General features: G+C 31.3%; 1 protein-coding gene across 1 annotated transcript; it reads left to right on the forward strand.

Moving 5' to 3' along the window:
- Positions 1-36: 36 nt before the first annotated feature.
- On the forward strand, positions 37-18,881 carry LOC139520633 (heme A synthase COX15-like). Its single transcript, XM_071313457.1, has 10 exons — positions 37-248; positions 6,026-6,112; positions 7,338-7,501; positions 9,245-9,367; positions 9,755-9,947; positions 12,134-12,301; positions 12,962-13,043; positions 13,482-13,636; positions 14,711-14,824; positions 16,934-18,881. Exons 1-10 carry the CDS (start codon positions 186-188, stop codon positions 17,063-17,065), a joined length of 1,281 nt encoding a protein of 426 aa, XP_071169558.1. The 5' UTR covers positions 37-185; the 3' UTR covers positions 17,066-18,881.
- Positions 18,882-19,488: the final 607 nt, after the last annotated feature.

Raw genomic sequence — 19,488 nt, forward strand, 5'->3', positions numbered from 1 at the left:
TGGTACATTGTGATTTCTGATTTCTAATTGGGAATCAGATAAATTATTATTTCTTAATCTATGGAGTGTTTGACAGTAAGGACAAAAGATGGTAAGCGCAAGATTGACATTGATTATAAATAAATCCTCAACTTGCATAAGACAAAATATACAGTTATATAAACTTTCTGCAAGCTTAAGCGAAAATGTTTAACAGTTGCCTCCAAAAAACCTTGATAAAAGGTTTTGTTCATGGCAAAAGTCATTCGGTAAGTGTAAAAGTCTGCACATCGAAATTAATTAACCCTCTTCAGTCTTGCTGCTTGTTGTTTTTTACTAAGTTTTAGGGTTGCAACTTGCATTTCATAATATGCCAGAAAATACAACCGCTTGATGTTTGTGATGTGACATGCTAAACAATGACGTCTTTTGATATATGTCCTTTGTGACGTGACATGCCAAACAATGACATCTTCCGATATATGACGTCATGCAGTAATGACCGTTACATTTGAGAGCCATTTTAGAAACATATTACACTTTTTTAAATTTTCGGTCTTTTATTTAAATAGAGGTACAGCAACGATGAGAAGCTAGCATAAATTAAAACATGGACATATGTTTCCCTCTGGCACAGTCGGTGTGGACACATGTGTCCCTGCAGCAGCAAGAGGGTTAAACCATTCGCCATGTTCAGAGCAAGCGTTTTTTCAAGGATTTGTATACTATACAAATTCTTGTTCACATTCACAATTAATTTGTATGGTTCACTACTACTTCTACTACAGTTTGAAATGAATTAGGACTCTTATACTAACTGAACTGGAATCCAATATGCCAATCAGTCACATGTAATAACAGTCGATAGTAGAAGGAGATTTTACCTGCACGATTTATTGATTACCCATAATATGAGGCAGACGCTACCTCTGAAAGGGGATGAAGTCCGTATCTATTACATTTTTTAATTCTTACACATTTTAATGTTAAAAAAGAAACCAGAAATACCGTAACAATTCTGATTTTGGTTCAGTTGTTAATCATAGTCTCATGACAAACAAGATGGGAAGTAAGGAAGAAAGATATTTCTGCACAAATGCGGGAAAATGAAAAAAGTTTAGAAAAAAGTTAACGATTTTGAGATCATTAGTACATGTAGTACATTGGATTTTTTTGATTTTTTTAAAAAATTTTTATTTTTCTATTGTTTTAGGGGACTACGTCCCCTTATTATAATGCCTTATTTTTGTGTCTGTCCCATGTCAGGAGCCTCTGGTCTTTGTTCTATAGCCTTGTGTGGTTTTATATGACGGCAAAAACATTTATTGGTATCAGGCGGTCGTTGTCGTCAATTTTTTCTCATTTCAGATTTCAGAAATGAAAAAGAAAAATTTCTTCTTTTCTCATTTCAGTTTTCAGAAATGAAAAAGAAAATTTCTTCTTTTCTCATTTCAAATTTCAGAAATGAAAAAGAAAATTTCTTCTAATATTTTTTTTTTTTTAAAAGGGGGTCCATTCCCAACAGCATAGTGTATTGCACAAAAGCAAAAAATTGAATACAAATTAAAATCATATAACCAATTTTAAGTTCTTTGAGTTTGACTACAGTTATTCTGTGTCAGAAACCTGTTATGTGTCAAATATTAAATTACAATCCAAATTCAGACCTGTATCAAGTCTATATTCATGATATTGTGTCAACTTTTGCCCCAACTGTTCAGGGGACCTCTGTGGTTGTATCCAGCTGCGGTCACTGAAGCATTTTATTATAATTGTAGTTTATTTATATGTTTAAGAGTTTAGTATGACATCCATTTTCTCTGAACTAGTACACATTTTTGTTAAATGAGGCCAGTTGAAGTCCTGGGTGCAAGATTTTCTCCCTGTTTTGAAGACCCATTGGTGGCCTTGTGTTGTTATTATTACTCTTTGGTCAGTTTGTTGTCTCTTTAAAGGGAAACTTCGCCAAAAAATCAAAAATTGATATTATGTTCATTCTGTATAAAAATGCTCAAATTCATAGATATTAAAGTTTTATTCCGCTAGATAAGCGATCACCATCGATTTTAAATTTAGAGTATCAATTCTCTGCCATCCGCCATTTTGTCTTCTTTCCCGATTAATAAAAACGATATGTCTATAAACCACAAAGAAACAAAACTACAGTAACAGATGTAGTTGTAATTGCATGTCGATATCTTGTCAATCGTACGGTTGTTTTATCCGACTAACTAACTTGATACGAAAAATATTCTTACTTTTTTAAATTACCATGGTCTGTTGTTTTTAAACTGTTGATATTGGAATTAGGTGAAAAGTCAAAGTTGAAATCATAAATAAGTGTTCCGTGAAAATTGTTTTCGAAAATCTAATTTGTTCATAATTCTTTAAAGTAATAAACAAATATATTTTGATCTTCCCTCATCTGATCACCAGCATGGCTAAAGGTATTACTTCCAAAGGTATTGTGAGGGGTGTGAGGTGACACGTCCAGGTATTCAAGCAATTTCCTGTCGGGCTTGCAAGTTCATGCATCGTTTCACTTCTGCAGGTATTGATCAGTGTACACGGCTGATAACTTATAACTTATAACTTTCCATTTTGAACTATCAGATGAATAATATACAACTCTGTCTTACTTGTCATTACTAAACTCATACGCTTGTTTATAAATAACATTTCTGGTGTAAAGAATATAATTCATAAACATATTAATAATACCCAAATAATAAGATTTGATGAAATTAAAATCTATTTAAATATTTTTTCCAAGGGTGAATTTGGGAAAATGTAATATATAGTCATTGTCAATAGTGAAGGACAGATTGGAACAGACCAGAAATATTGATTTAAAAAAATGTACGCACTTACCGACGATTCGTTTATACGACTGGATAGAAAGTTACGGAACTATAGCGCAATTTAAAATATATACATGTATACATTGAACATAAGAAAAAAACATATATTTTGAATAAATAGGGGTAAAAGTGTTGTAAATAGACTAGTCCACGTATTCCAACAGTATGTAATCATCGAATGTCGATAGACTATTGTATACCAGAAGAAGAAGAGAACCAATTTGATTTAAATACAGGTAGATGTATAACTTTTGCTTTGGTTCATTGAGGCTGTGGACCTAGTAAAATCACAGATTTATATTTCAATAAGATTGTTCTCGAACAAAGGAAGTAATTCGTCATCACAATGGTTATATATGCCACTGGACGAACACTAATTATCCCCAGGGAATGTGAATATTTTGCTGGGAAACTTTTGAGTATCAAAGTTTCAAATTAATTTCGGGATTTATTTTCTTTCTTGGTATTCAATAACAGAAAAAAGAATAAATTACTTGTTCGCTAAATAGGGGTATTCTTGTCAGATAAAAGACTTTTAGTTATATTTAAAAAATAGGTAAATATGACATTAAATTTGTTCTGTCTTTTTTTTAAACATCGTTAAAAAGATGTGTGTCTAAGGTGAACGCCACAAGAACCCTGTAATACTAGTACGAGAGTATAGCATGTAAACATTCCTTCTCAATAATATGGTTGTATTGGAAATCTTTTCATACAGATTGACAACTCATTGTCCGATATGCATGTAATATTTGCCACATGACGCCCATAGTTCTTTCTACCATCATCATCTTATTCTGTGATATTGCTGTAAACATCGATGGTTCACACCCAAACAAAATGGGAGTAATGGACCTTCAGAGCTTCTCCGTGTTATACACTTGTGAAATATAGAGACGAAATTTCTGTATTGAAATGAATCTACATCTCACAAACAGGATTTTCAAATAACGATTGTGAGTAATCGCCTTACAAACCAATATAAACGTATGGCAAGATATAACCATGAAGGAATTTAGTTTTTGTCAGACGCAAGAACTCATCACTATATATATCATAAACGTATACTTATATATATGCATACAGTTTCAAATATTAAGAACAAGCGGTCGATGTCGATAGTCTGTTTTCTAACTGTTCAGAGTTAGACATGTCACTTGTTCATTCTTGGAAGCCTTCATATTCCCCGTCTAACGATGGGAACTCTTTCTGATTGTGTTGACTATAAATGCTTGTATGGTAATTCTGTCGTTTATCTGAACAAGCGGTTGCATTTCCTCTCCTTTCCCAACAAACAAACGAACGAAACGCCACTAGTCTGATTTCTCTGGAGCTCATCCTCAATGGCTCTTATACGTCAGGAAACTTACATGTATACTAATAATGATTGTTTCAAGAACAACGATGTATGGACGAACTATTATAAATTCGTCAATATCAGTTATGCATGACTAAAATATAACTTTTATTACAACTACTGTATTACTTATTTGGATTAATGACGGCTATCATGTTCAACATTGCACAAATATTATCATAGAATTTTAAAAAAAATCCTCAAAAATCCTCAAAAGAAATAATGCCTTAGCTTAGATAATTGATATTCTTTTCACAAAAAGTTCGTGTAAATGATTGTCAAATGAATTTAATTATGTAAGAATGAAATGTTAAAAAGAAACTAAAAAAAAATCATGCATGTTGTATGTTGTATTTTTTTGTCAATTAAAAACTTTAAAATTGCAATAGTTTTATTAGCATTTAAACACAGCCAGATTTGAATACAAGTTAAGAAATTTCGGTAAAGTCAATGATATCAAACAGATGTACAATGGTATATCAAATTGGGTAATATTGCATTTAGTTTTTATAAAAGATTAAAACTACTATTTTTTGCTTCATATTTGAATCTTTACGCCAATTGCCGCTAAGAAAGTAATCAAAAATTGTTTCCTTTTATTTTTATACACTTTCGGAATTACGAATCTGAATTTTATTTTCAATTAATTTACACAATTTAATTATTGTATCTTTATTCTCATCTTGTATTAAATCTTAGTGTATTAACATCGTGACAGCATACTCTTTCTAATCCTTTCTGTTTATCCTTTCCAAATAACAACATTTATACCTGTGTACGCTTGAACTCACACCTGCGGCTAAATAGCTACAAGGTAAACGAATTGACCTCAAGCCGAGAAATATACAGTGACCTTTACAAAATAATATACACACTCTGCTCACACATTAGTTGCATTGAAATGATTATCAAAACAATAACGGTAAATAGAACTGAAATATTTTCAGTTCAATATCAGTAAAAATGTTCAATAAATATTTTATGAAAAAAATCTCAACAATAATTAATTAAATTTATTCAAAAACATTTACTAGAGATAATTTTATAGGAGTTTAATTCAATCAATACAAAACGGTATATGCATATTCATTTTCGTTCATTCTTACATTGTGGTTCACAACTTCGACCATTCGTCAGCTGTGCGCTTTTAATTACGTATATTGTCGATAAGCTATAAGAGTTAAACAGATTTTATTTTTCTCAGAATTCAATAAATCGGGCTAATACGTCACGACCCACTCGAGAATTCAACCAAAAAAGTTACAAATACTTGATTTTCTCCGTTATTAGAAGGAATATAAATTTAAAACTTTGCAAATGTGTTTTTTATGTTAAGATGAACATAATTAGATGATAAGTAAAAAATCGTGGAATTTCCCTTTAACATATTTCCCATTTTCATTTTGAGAATCTTTATTTAGTTATTACTGTAAAACTACATGACTGTGATCGCTTCAAAGTCACCACTTCCTCAAAAGAGACATATATTTCCCAGATATTACAAGACAGTGAAAGAACAACAGCCTGAAATATCCTAACAACTATCTATAAGTCTGAAGCCAAACAGACAGATTTGGAGGACAATGATGAATTCCTACATTTGCTAGATTTATGAAACTTGTAAGCCAAATATCTATTTCATTCATTCACATACCATGAAATGGAATCTTTAATCTTTAATAGCTTTGATTCTCTGTATTTGTGGTACTTCATTGTATATCATAAACTTATGTTGGATGCCAAAAACTTCAAGTGTTATTTTTTTTCTTTTAATAATACAACCAAAATGATTTTACTGAATAAAATTTATTTCCTTTATTTTTTTCAGACAATACTACAACTTTGTACCAGACAGTTAAGAACATGCAGAAATCCATATCAAATACTGAACAAAGGAAACAAGTTGACATCTAAAGTATGTAATTAGTCTGGCAGTTAATTTATTTTGTTAGATATGCAGAGATTACATGTTCAATGTACAATTTATAAAGAGATGTACAAGTAAACATGCTAGTGAGAAATGTATGATCTCCCTCAAACCTCCGTAGCTATTCTTACCTAGGCTCACATTTGATTGTTTATGACTACATATTTATTTTTATGTGGTTCTGAAAAAAATGGGTTCATGAACAATGATAAAGCAGTTGTACGGTGCTTTGGTTTGTCTGAAGAAAAAATAAGTTTTTGGTGGGTTTCCAGTTGATCAATTAGACAGAAATTGAAATTTATGCTCATTATCACTAAATAAAGCTGAAGGTTGATAGGTGAGGGGTCAAAATCAATGACAATAGAATTTTTTCATACTTTGGCAAAATGTAGTTTATATCATACTTATTTAAAAGATATAACTTAAAAGGGTGCACGTGGTGCAAAATTATCAGAATTTGAATAAATGATAGATGGAAAAACCTATTTTGGTGTGAATAAAAAGAAACTAAATAAATAAAGGGAAGATAGCTTTGTTATTTGCTTTTATAAGATAAAAAATAAAAACATGAGGTCACAGAAATTGTTTTCTTGTTAAAAACAGAATAGGTATTTTTAATTCCCATTCATTAATTAAAGTAGATTTTCTGAGTTATCTCCCTTAATTGCTGAATTTGAAAGAACTGAATCAAACATGAAATAATCAGTTTTATTACAGAGGTCAAAATGATATGGTGAAACACATAATTTTCTATATTCAGTTATTTTAGATAAAAAAATATTTTTGCATTCTATTGTATAAATTGGCATATTTTATTAAACATCTATGCCGATTGTGTTTTGCTTTTTACAACCCAAGATGGCAGAATACACCTAGTGTGCATTAAGATGGTTATTATTGGGACAATAGCAAGAATGCTAAAAGGAGCTCAATATAATGTTTTCACTTAATTTTACATGGAGCCTTTTTTTTTATTCAACCTCTTTTTTTGTATAGGATAAAGTTTATGTAAAGAAAAACACAGCGAAATCCAATATTTAAAAAAAAATTATTTAGACCTGCGAGCCCCCTTAAGTGGAAATAATGAGCCCAACAGAAGTCATATTGTAATATTTTGAATTCTTTTAAGTGGATTTATTTTTTTGATGTTGGAACACTTGAAATTATATTCACAATAAACATTTTGAAAAGTTAATAATTTTTTATTCAACAGTTAAATCTTCCATTATCAAGACTGATTCAACCATTAAGACAGACCACTACTATATCCAAAACAAACCCAGAAATTTCATTACGTGCTCAGAAGATAGTAGGAGGATGGTTGATAGGCTGTGCTGGCATGTGTTTTGGTGCTGTTATATTGGGTGGTGTAACAAGGTTTGTTCCTTTATTACTTCATAGCATTTAAAATAAAATCTGCTGATGCATCTTTATTTTTATTTTAATGACAGTCATTTTTATCCATGTACTATTATTTTTCTACTGAATTTGTGAAATATATGAACAAGCTCCATGAATGATATGATAATAAAGAAACCACATTTTTGCGCCTGTCCTATGTCAGGAGCCTCTGGCATTTATTAGTCTTGTATCATTTTTAGCTCACCTGGCCCAAAGGGCCAAGTGAGCTTTTCCCATCACTTTGCGTCCGGCGTCCGTTGTCGTCCTGCGTCAGTCGTTGTCCGTCGTCGTTAACTTTTACAAAAATCTTCTCCTCTAAAACTACTGGGCCAAATTTAATCAAACTAGGTCACAATCATCATTGGGGTATCTAGTTTAAAAAATGTGTTCGGTGGCCACCATGGCTAAAAATAGAACATAGGGGTAAAATGCAGTTTTTGGCTTATAACTCAAAAACCAAAGCATTTAGAGCAAATCTGACAGGGGTAAAATTGTTTATCAGGTGAAGATCTATCTGCCCTGAAATTTTCAGATGAATCGGACAACCCGTTGTTGGGTTGCTGCCCCTGAATTGGTAATTTTTATGGAAATTTTGCTGTTTTTAGTTATTATCTTGAATATTATTATAGATAGAGATAAACTGTAAACAGCAATAATGTTCAGCAAAGTAAGATCTACAAATAAGTCAACATGACCGAAATGGTCAGTTGACCCCTTAAGGAGTTATTGCACTTTATAGTCAATTTTTAACCCTTTTTCGTAAATCTTAGTAATCTTTTACAAAAATCTTCTCCTCTGAAACTACTGGGCTAAATTAATCCAAACTTGGCCACAATCATCTTTGATCTATGTAGTTTAAAAAATATGTCCGGTGACCCGGCCATCCAACCAAGATGGCCGCCACGGCTAAATATAGAACATAGGGGTAAAATGCAGTTTTTTGCTTATAACTCAAAAATCAAAGCATTTAGAGCAAATCTGACTGAGTTAATTTGTTCATCATGTCAAGATCTATCTGTCCTGAAATTTTCAGATTGACCCGACAACCGGTTCTTGGGTTGCTGCCCCTAAATTGGTAATTTTAAGGAAATTTTGCCGTTTTATGTTATTATCTTGAATATTATTATAGATAGAGATAAACTGTAAACAGCAATAATGTACAGCAAAGTAAGACCTAAAGATAAGTAAACATGGCCAAAAATGGTCAATTGACCCCCTAAGGAGTAATTGTCCTTTATAGTCAATTTTTAACAATTTTCATAAAATTTGTAAATTTTTACTAACATTTTCCACTGAAACTACTTTGCCAAGATCATTATAGATAGAGATAATTGTAAGCAGCAAGAATGTTCAGTAAAGTAAGATGTACAAACACATCACCATCTTCAAAACACAATTTTGTCATGAATCCATCTGCTTCCTGTGTACCAAGGTGAGCGACACACTCTTTAGAGCCTCTAGTTTAATTTTAGTTTCTTGTGTATAATTCAGAGTTTAGTATGACGTCCATTGTCACTGAACTGGTATACATATTTGTGATGGTACCAGCTGAAGGACATCTCCATGTGTGGGAGTTTCTCGCTGCATTGAAGACCCTTCGGCTGTTGTCTGCTCTTTGGTCGGGTTGTTGTCTCTTTAACACATTCCACAATTCCATTCTCAATTTTTTCAATAATTTCTGAATTTACAGTACTTGATATTTTTCAATAATACTTGTAGATTAACAGAATCTGGATTATCAATGGTTGATTGGCGGCTGTTAAAAGACATGAAACCACCACAAAATCTGCAAGAATGGGAGGAAGAATTTGAAAAATATAAACAGTTTCCAGAATATAAATAGTAAGTTCCTGATATATTGAGCAACTACACATTGTCTCGTAATATTACATGAAATCTATTTATAGGAAGGGTTTGAAACTGTTAGTAAGGTTAGGATAGCCAATCATTACCGTGATCTCTATCATGTTTATGTTCAGGATAAATATTGATAAATTAATATCACTTTTTGATAACTACATTCATAATGCAATGCCAAATGATTTTTGGTTAGTAAACCAATACATACTAAAACTATCATTTTGGATGATCATTTAAGAAAAATGTTCTTGATTTGATAACAGGAAAAAATTGAAGCAAACATAAAATTTAATTTCTATAAAAGAACATGTATCGAAGAAATCTTGAAGGTACTGCATTTCTTAATAAATCCTTTTTTCTCTTTTACAGTGTAAATGCGCAGCATGAAATGAGCTTATCAGATTTTAAGTTTATTTTTTACATGGAATATGGGCATCGAATGTGGGGTCGGTTAATAGGATTGGCATTTCTTTTACCTGGTGCATATTTTCTAAAGAAAGGATGGATTTCCAAAGGAATGAAGCCACGTATGTTAGCATTAACAGCACTGCTTGGATTTCAGGTATGTGGTTGGTGTACCATGGATTCAAATAAGATTTTACACAATATCTGTCAGTTTAAGAGGACTTGAAAGTTAAGGTTTATTTAAACAGTCAAATTCATACCAGAAGTCATAACATAAACAAATTTGTATTAAGGGCATACGATACAGTTTTGATCCCGTATTTACATTTTGATAAAAAAATTTCCATATAGACTATTTTTTACCTGATTAAATCAAATATGTAATAAAAAAATATACCTTCATGTGCTACTTTTTGAGTAAAATGAGGTGGAAATTTTGTATATTTGCTCAAAATTCAGATTTGTGGCCGTATTTTCACTTTTGAAAGAAAGCCATAACTTTTTTGTTTTAAAAGATAAACATAAATTGTTTTTTGTTAAATAATTTGTCATTTCTGTATTTTATAAGTATCCTAAAAATTTATACATTTTTTATTCAGAAATAACTCATATTGTAACATTCCAGGGTTTTCTTGTCAGGATATACACCTGTAGTTACTTTTGTGGGCCTCCGGTGAAGGAAGTTATAATAAAAATCATAATGGATTTTCATAAATTGAATTATTTCTTTTTAAACAAAACATCAAATACAGCGGTTCATGAAACAAAATACGTAAATTATTATAAACAATAAGTAATACAAAGGTGCATTCATTACACCAAGTTTAATAAAACAATTCTGCTAGAGCTCGGTGCAAGCAGATCTACTTGGTGCACGGCATTACTTCGTGCAGGAAAATCTACTTGATGCACTGCATTTAAATACTCAGCATACTCGGTGCATTAAATATCATCACCAAGTACTCCTACTTGGTGCACTGCATTCATATACTCAGCATACTCAGTGCATTAAATATTATCACCAAGTACTCCTACTTGGTGCATTGCATTACTTGGTACAGGAAAATCTAAAATCTACTTGGTGTACTACATTCAAATACTTTCACCAAGCAACTTTACTTGGTGAAGCAAATCTACTTGGTGCACTGCATTATCACCAAGTGCTTTAACTTGGTGCAGCAAATTCTAGTTTAAGAGAGACTGCTAACTGCATGGAGGTTTTTGGAGAGAAGCTCACTGTAGGAACATGCGTTCCGTATTTTATACGTGTGATGTAATACACAAGTTATTCATAAACAAGAACACGTAAAGTTACATTTGGCACGTTATACTGAAACTAAGTATAAAGAAATACAAAATGAATTATTACACACATAAATATAGTCGATATATAGATTTAAAGAATTCAGTATATAATATAATGTCAAAGTAAGCTTTTTCTTCTGTAAAATACGAATAAGAACACAACAACGGACATCTGTGTGTATCAAGTGTGGAACATAGACCACAGTAAAAATATATCAGCTTTCAAATCACCGGGGCATAACAATATTTATCAAATGTTCATGAATGTAGAAAAAAACATAATTTTTTGCTGTATATTTATCGAATTTTAAAAAAATTGCACTATTTACGTTTTCATGAAAATTGGCACACATACTCTTCTTACGTAATCAAACCAAATGGCATTTTAAAACAGAGGGGTCCATGAACTCTTTTTCAAGTGAAATAAGTTTGAATGATAAAAATCAGTTGAAAACTGAATCTTTTCCTGATAAGTCATAGTTTGACGCCGCGAAAATAACAATTTACGTTAGCAACGTCATTACCTCCCCTGTAACTGTATCTTATGCCCTTAAAGGTTTCACAGCTTTTATTTCATGAAATGACTTTCTGTCTAATATGAAGACACTTGCACACACACATATTACATAGTTTAAAAGTACAGCACAAATTGACTTCTAAAAAATAACTTTTCTACATATTTGAATAAAAGTTTGATTTTTTAGTTGTTGTTTTTTTTGTACAAATATTTTTATAAGGTTGCAGATCATTCAATTTTGATTTGTAATATCAAATGTTTTCATCACTTATTTAGGGGGAATCCTGAATAAGATTCTTGCTATATGGTCTTATCACAACTTCAGCCTCAGCCCCTATAGATTTTACAAACCCTTTATAGATCAATTTGGGGTCAGTAGCAAACCATATAACTTATGTTATCAGAAGAAGTTACAGATTGAGTTTAAGTTTCAATATGCACATGCAATACCCTCAGATTGCTTGTTATACTAATTGTATACTGATAAATGTTTGGTATAAAGATATAATTATATAATCTAGGGATTTCTTGGATGGTATATGGTGAAAAGTGGTTTAGAAGAAAAACAGAAAGAAACAGATATTCCAAGAGTTAGCCAATATAGATTAGCATCTCATCTTGGTTCTGCCTTTATTTTATATTCATTATTTCTGTGGTCTGGATTTACACATCTTCTTCCTTATAATAAAGTAAGTTGAATATTTTTTATTTTTTTTAAACTTATTTTGATATGAGTTTGAAGAAATAACTTCCTATAGACCACAAAAAAGGCAGTACATTATTTTGTGACTAGACATTATTATATTGAAATGAGGGCATTGAACATAGAAGATTTTGGATAAATTATAGATATGGGCATTGAACAAAGAACATATCTCATATGACATATGACATTTAAGGTATGAATCTTAGTAAACACATTAAGCATTAACATTTGGAAATTAATTTTTGGTATAAAACAAATGTTTACTATGGCATTAACACTTGAATGACATAACACACGAAATATGACATTAAAATAAAGTCATTGGTATAAAGACACAGTATGAAATTGAAAAAAAAAAGCATTTGAACAGTTTTGACTTTGAACAGATGTAAGATGATGGCAAAGCACTTTGATTACAGACATTACTATAAGATAAAATGATAGAACAATTAATATTAAAAAAAGGGAGAGGTAGTAACTTAAAACAGATTGAACACATCTGTTTTAAACTACTTTGATATAAAAGAAATGTCACATAGTGTGAAATACACAAGGTACTAGTTTTATATACATACTGATTTTTTTTGAGTAAATTTTGAAAGATTTTCTATTGACTTTTAATGAGAATTTGACTACATTTTAGATTGAGTTTACTAAGGAGATGAGAAGAATCAAAGGAATGGCTCATGGAATGAAAGCTTTGATATTTATAACAGCTATTTCAGGTACAATATAAGTTCTTTAAAAATATGTATGGAAAGCATGTATTTTCCTTCTTCAGTATGAGTACTAAAATGAGACATCAGTTTCTATGTAAGTTTAGCTGTATACTCAGTAGTCAGTACAATAGAACTTGTAGTTCTAATTGGATATAGAAAACAAATTTGACTTTAGATACAAAATAAACTATTTATTGATTGAAAAATGCTAAAGAGATATGAACAAAAAAGGATAAAAAATGTGTGTTCGCTTTTGTTGATGTACAGCATATAATTTTCAACAGAATTGTTGGATTTTGTTTCTTTGTTTTCTTTCAAATTACATATGATAGGGACATAAAGAAAGAATAACACATATTGATATTAAAGGACAATATCTATTTTAACAACATATTGATAACTACATCAATAATTATGTACACAATTACAAATATCTTTTCACAGGAGCTTTTGTAGCAGGGTTGGATGCTGGTTTAACATACAACTCATGGCCTAAAATGGCAGACAGATGGATTCCAACTGATATGTGGAACATTGATCCTAAATGGAAAAATATTTTTGAGAATCCTACCTTTGTTCAATTTAACCACAGACACTTGGTATGAATTATTAGAATTATTTTCAAGTTAAATAGGTATTTACAGCAATAAACTGTTTATCAAGTTCACAGAAAAATATCAATTTACAGCAATAAACTGTTTATCAAGTTCACAGAAAAATATCAATTAAGAAAATATAATATTATTCATATTTTAGTATTTGATAGGAGTGTCAGTAACTGACTTTTAAATAAAATTATTACATTTCTATTTATTGATATTGTAAGATATTAGAGTGATATGGTAAATAGCAGTTGATATAACAGTATCTATCTATTTAGAAAAATAAGAGTATTGAATTGATTGGATTTTGTTTTATATGTAGTTTTCATGTCTACAAAAAAGTTTGTTTCGTTTCAAAAACTTCTCCAACGTATACTTACTTGCTACGTTATATCCAACATTTATGATGGTTTTGACAAGTCCTTGTCTACGGTAATACAAGTTTTATGTCACCAAGCTTCATGTAGAACTTTTTTAGAGCTGAGCAAGGTGATACAGGCATCGGCAAGCATGATATTGTTATGCGTTTACTTTTCTACATTGGCTAGAGGTATAGGGGAGGGCTGAGATCTCACAAACATGTTTAACCCCGCCGCATTTTTGCGCCTGTCCCAAGTCAGGAGCCTCTGGCCTTTGTTAGTCTTGTATTATTTTAATTTTAGTTTCTTGTGTACAATTTGGAAATCAGTATGGCGTTCATTATCACTAAACTAGTATATATTTGTTTAGGGGCCAGCTGAAGGACGCCTCCGGGTGTGGGAATTTCTCGCTACATTGAAGACCTGTTGGTGACCTTCTGCTGTTGTTTTTTCTATGGTCGGGTTGTTGTCTCTTTGGCACATTCCCCATTTCCATTCTCAATTTTATGATAATTTGTATTTTACTGTACACTCTTAGATTTCATTTGACACAAAATTTTAGACAGACCACCGATTTAAGTCAACAAAGGGTTTTGTTTTTATTTCCCTCTAGATCTTCTTTTTCATGTTTAAATGTATTGTCAAGAGCTGTAATTTAACAACAATTAAATTTATAAAATGCTGATATATATAAGTTATTTGTTAAATGCAGGCAGAAAGTACAGTGCTGTTGATAGCAGGATTTTGGTGGATGTGTCGTAAAGCTCCCCTTCCACCCAGAGCAAGAATGGCAGTCAATGCATTACTTGCCATGAGTATAATACAGGTATGCTATGAGTATAATACAGGTATTTTTATTGCGTTTAGTAATTATTAGAAAAAAAAATTGTGTATGTAATTTATTGATTAATCTGGAATATATTTTTTTTCTTCAAAAATTTAACAAATAGATGACAAATATCTTCAATTTTTTTTTTTATTAAAACCACATGATTGTCTTTTAATGCAGACAGGGGCGTAGCTACCCGGAGGCACGACAGCACGTGCATCCACGTCGTTTTCACAAAAAAAAAAAAAAAAAAAAAAAAAAAAAAAGCAGAAGAGAGAGAGATGAGTTGGTCAATCGGAATCGGAGACTGTTGGTGTTTTTTCTGTCTATCCCGGATATTAGTTTGACAACCTAGTTACAAGTGTTGATGAAGCTGTTCATTCAGAAAAAGATCGTAGCTCCTAAGTTGCATGCACATTGATTCGGCTTGCAAAAAAAGAAATGGCAAATTAAAAATTTATAAATTGAATGTTAAAGGAAACAACTATGTTGTCACTTTTTTTAATTAATGAAATATCATTAAATAACGACATTTGGTTTCAAAATAATTGGGTTTTTTTTTTTGAGATTATGACAAAATCGGAAGGTTACTTGTACATGTTGTATCTTTTACAAGATTTTTACTTTTGAATTTGTAATACTCAGTCTAAGATATGTAGTTTTGGAGCACATTTTACAGTGTACTGTTCATCAGTTTGGAATGAGATGTACCAATCGGCATTAGAATTATCAGATCCCTTCGATATCGTTGAAAATATGCCGAGGCGATGTGGTTGACAGACTACCGGAGCCAATCACCCTGCAACCACGCCAAAACAGTATTGGAAAGTCTCATTATTTTTTGCGTTCATAGACCATATGCTAAGGCAACTGGAGAGTGGGGTCGCGTCAAGTTATCAGAAAAAATCGCTTCTTTGTGCTGTATCTGCTTCATCGTGTTGTAGGAAATATCACAAACGAACAAATCTCAATATTGTCTGAAACATACGAAACTGACCTAGCATGTAATTTTGACGAATTCAATTGGGAGGTCGCTCGATGCCGAACACGTACGCTGGTTTATAACATCTTGCGAGTGCTACCATGCCATGATGGCCCTGAAATCTATCAGTCACGGTACTACGTATGTAATTGAAAACAAATGTATGATCAACAATGAACAACGAAAGTTACGTAGCATTACTGCATATTCATCGGGATTTCAGTGTGAATGTTGACAAAGTAATAGAGAAGTTTGTTTCTGCCCAGACCCGAAGAGCAGATTTTGGACAATTTTGAGTAAATTCTGTATCACAAATAGGTGTTTTTTTTATGTATTACTATATTCAGAAGATTAATTAATAGTTTTACATTCATAAATTTTTATCTACATATAGCTCCTCTTTTAACCGTCCTATGACCCAAAACCGAAAAAAAATTGCTGCATAATAGGGTCCCAAAATTTTTTCGCCTCGCTCCGCTCGCCGGTAGTTGCTTCCACATCGTTTCTTTCTAGCAACGCCCGTGGCAGAGCTCCTCTAAAGGATGACTGGGGTATAAAATTTGGTCACATGGACACCGTATAGAGATGAGAAATTATCTGTATTGCTGTGCAAGATGTTTAAATAACTGGTTGAAATAAGAATCCAAAATCTGACAAGTCATGAACAAGAGTATGATGAGTGCTGTATACACATTAAGAACTCCTGCAACAACTATTTGATTGTCCATGTAATACTCAATTCATTGGCCATTTCAAAAACACAAATGTCAACACCTGTTTTTGTAAAGAGGATATTTATTGGAGTGTCAGGGGAAGTTTTTCTGTAAAGATTTATAGGTTATTTAATATGATGGTACATTAAGAATGTAAATTCTAAGCAAAATGATCAGAAAGAGATTGCTATTTTACTAAAAAGTGTTAAAATAATGGAACATTTATATTTTCTCGTAATTCCTCTCTATATTGTGTAATTGGGAGCCTACACTATCATTTAAGTCTGGAAATGCCACTGTATGTATATCTCATATCCTTTCTTTAGCTGCCCTTGACAAACATTGGACGTATCAATATTAGTACCTTTTACTTCTTACTACTTGAAATAACATGCTCTGATTATTTTGTAGGCATCTTTGGGAATAACAACATTACTAACATATGTACCAACACCAGTGGCTGCTACACATCAATCTGGATCTCTGGTCCTACTGAGTATCGCTGTGTGGTTAACACATGAATTAAGGAGGATACCAAAGTAAAAAAGAATACCAAGAACTCAGATCTCAAAAATTGGGAAAAATTAAAAACAGCTGGGAATCTCTCCAAGGGAACATTCTATGTTTGATTGAAATTTTAAAAAGAAACATAAATGTAGGCGTTGCTTTTATAATTGGCGCAGAAAGATTGTTGTAAAGACTAATAAAAAACATTTCTCTGAGGAAACATGTTACTATTTTAATGTGTATATATAAGTTATCCTTGATAGTACATGTACAGCCTGCAATATTTTTATAAATTTTATTTCATTGTTACATTTATTCGATACTTTACATTTATTGTTGTTTTGCACATGTTTGTTTTAATCTTCTAAGCTTACAATACCCATTAGGACCAAACTGACCATGCTTGACCTAAATCAAAATATAGACCAACAAGCTTCAGGTCACCATAATAGAAAAGAAAGTATGTTGCTTATACACTCAAGCTTAATGATAATTTTCTTCGCTTATACAAGTGCTATTTTGTTCTAATGTGGACACCTTTGATATCTGAATTATATTATATTAAATTTTGTGTTCTTTATAAGAAATTTTTGTTTAGAAATGTATTAGCATCTGTGATATATCTTATATCTTATGTTGTAAGCACTGTCCCTGACCTTAATTGTCATCATTTCAGAGGCTTTATAAAAGGAGAGTATTGCAGGGTGTAAATTTTCACTTACCGGGTGAAACAACTCATTTCAGAAGATAGATATATATTTATTTCAAGGACAATACATTTGTAATGGCATGAAATGTCTAAATGAGTCCACAGTCTACTACATTACTATGTTTTAAACATAATTTAGTGGTTGCAATATAAATCAGTCTTCTTTTGTATGACACATATAGTCATTGATCAGAGTGCTGATAACTATGAAGTTTAAAATTTAAAATGAAGTCATCTATCTTTTTGGCAGATTTGCCAAGTGTACAAAGTGTAAGAGATTTAAATTTTTTTGAAAATGTTTAAAAGATGTGAAAATAGCTGATACAAACTGTATTCAAAATGTTCAATTGGTGGCACATATTATTATATGCTTATGTTGTATGTAGGTTAAATAATGCGACATAATAGAGTTTTCATTTAGATGTGTAAATTCATAAAATTTGTAGTTGGTTTTTTTTTTGCACTTTTATGCTAATAAATTCATTGAAAGGGGTCTCATTAGGGGGTTCTGATCCCGGATCCCGCTTACTGTTTTGTCAGAGTCCCTTATCCGTTTTATACTATGTATGTAAGCAATTCTAATTTTTTTGTAATTTCCCATGTCCCGCTAGACTTCATTTCCCGTTTTCACGGCACAATAATTTGACTTTCATGTGTCACGCTTACAAAAAATTGGCAATCTCGCATCACGCTTAAACCCCAATGAGACCCACATTGAAGTCATTCCATTCTTACTATAAAATGTAGATTTTCTTGTAGATTATCAAATTATTTTTATGAAGACTTGCTTTATTAGTATTTTGCTATTTTAGAATATTTTTGATTGATATGTTAATGTGTAGCAAATGCAATGTTTTCACTATCTACTATTAAACTATGTTAGTACTTGAAGTATGGGGGGGGGAAAATTCATGGAATTAATAGTTGTTTTAATGTTCTAAAATCATGTCAGATTATTTGTTATGTGGAAAATTTAGAATTATAAATTAAATCATTTTTTTAACAAAATATTAAAAACTGAAATCCACAAATAGAACTTTTAGTAAGAGCACATTACTATCCATTGTATTACATGTTTATAGGAAGCTGGTAAAAACTTTTTATGGAAGTGACTTATTTTGAAATAAACAAGTTGGATTATAAGATTGTCTTGTTTTATGTTAGCCTGTTATTCAGTTGGGGGAGTGTTAGCAATATTTTTCTCATTAAAAAATTATGATTCTCAAAGAACTTTAAAGCGTTTAATGATGTTTCAGATATATAAGAAAATTTCAGGATTAAAATTAAACTACTTTTATACAAATGCAAAATCTTTATGGTTGATGGTGATGTCGTCCCTTCAAAGACATTCGGTTTCATGACAATAACTTAAGCATAAGTCTGGATCTCTAGGAAATTGTATAAGGTTTCGTACTACAAAATGAAGGTTGGGTGGATTTGGGCAAAAAAGCATTTTTCTTGTTTCAGGACAAAAACTTTTTTTTTTTTTTTTTTTTTTTTTTTATTCAACAATATATTGCTTGCTGTTAACAATTGACTTCACTAGTCCAGCCTTCTAGTGAAGGGTACCTGCATTTTAATATTATTTCTCTCTGTACAACAATGATAAAGTACAATTTATCTAGACTATAGTGTATATATTTCATTTTCAACCGTAAAATAACTTAAGTATATATGAAATTCTAATTTATCAATATGTATATCTAGTTTGTTAAGAAAGAAAAAGTTTCCGGAAATATTTCACACTTGC

The sequence above is a fragment of the Mytilus edulis genome, chromosome 4 (genome assembly GCF_963676685.1).
Source record: "Mytilus edulis chromosome 4, xbMytEdul2.2, whole genome shotgun sequence".
NCBI lineage: Eukaryota > Metazoa > Mollusca > Bivalvia > Mytilida > Mytilidae > Mytilus > Mytilus edulis.

Excerpts from the sequence above, each read along its gene's own strand:
- LOC139520633 (XM_071313457.1), top strand. The coding sequence starts at position 186 with ATGTTTAACAGTTGCCTCCAAAAAACCTTGATAAAAGGTTTTGTTCAT. Across the intron at positions 9,368-9,754 it reads CAGTTTCCAGAATATAAATA|TGTAAATGCGCAGCATGAAA; the intron begins GTAAGTTCCTGA and ends TCTCTTTTACAG. Across the intron at positions 12,302-12,961 it reads ATCTTCTTCCTTATAATAAA|ATTGAGTTTACTAAGGAGAT; the intron begins GTAAGTTGAATA and ends ACTACATTTTAG.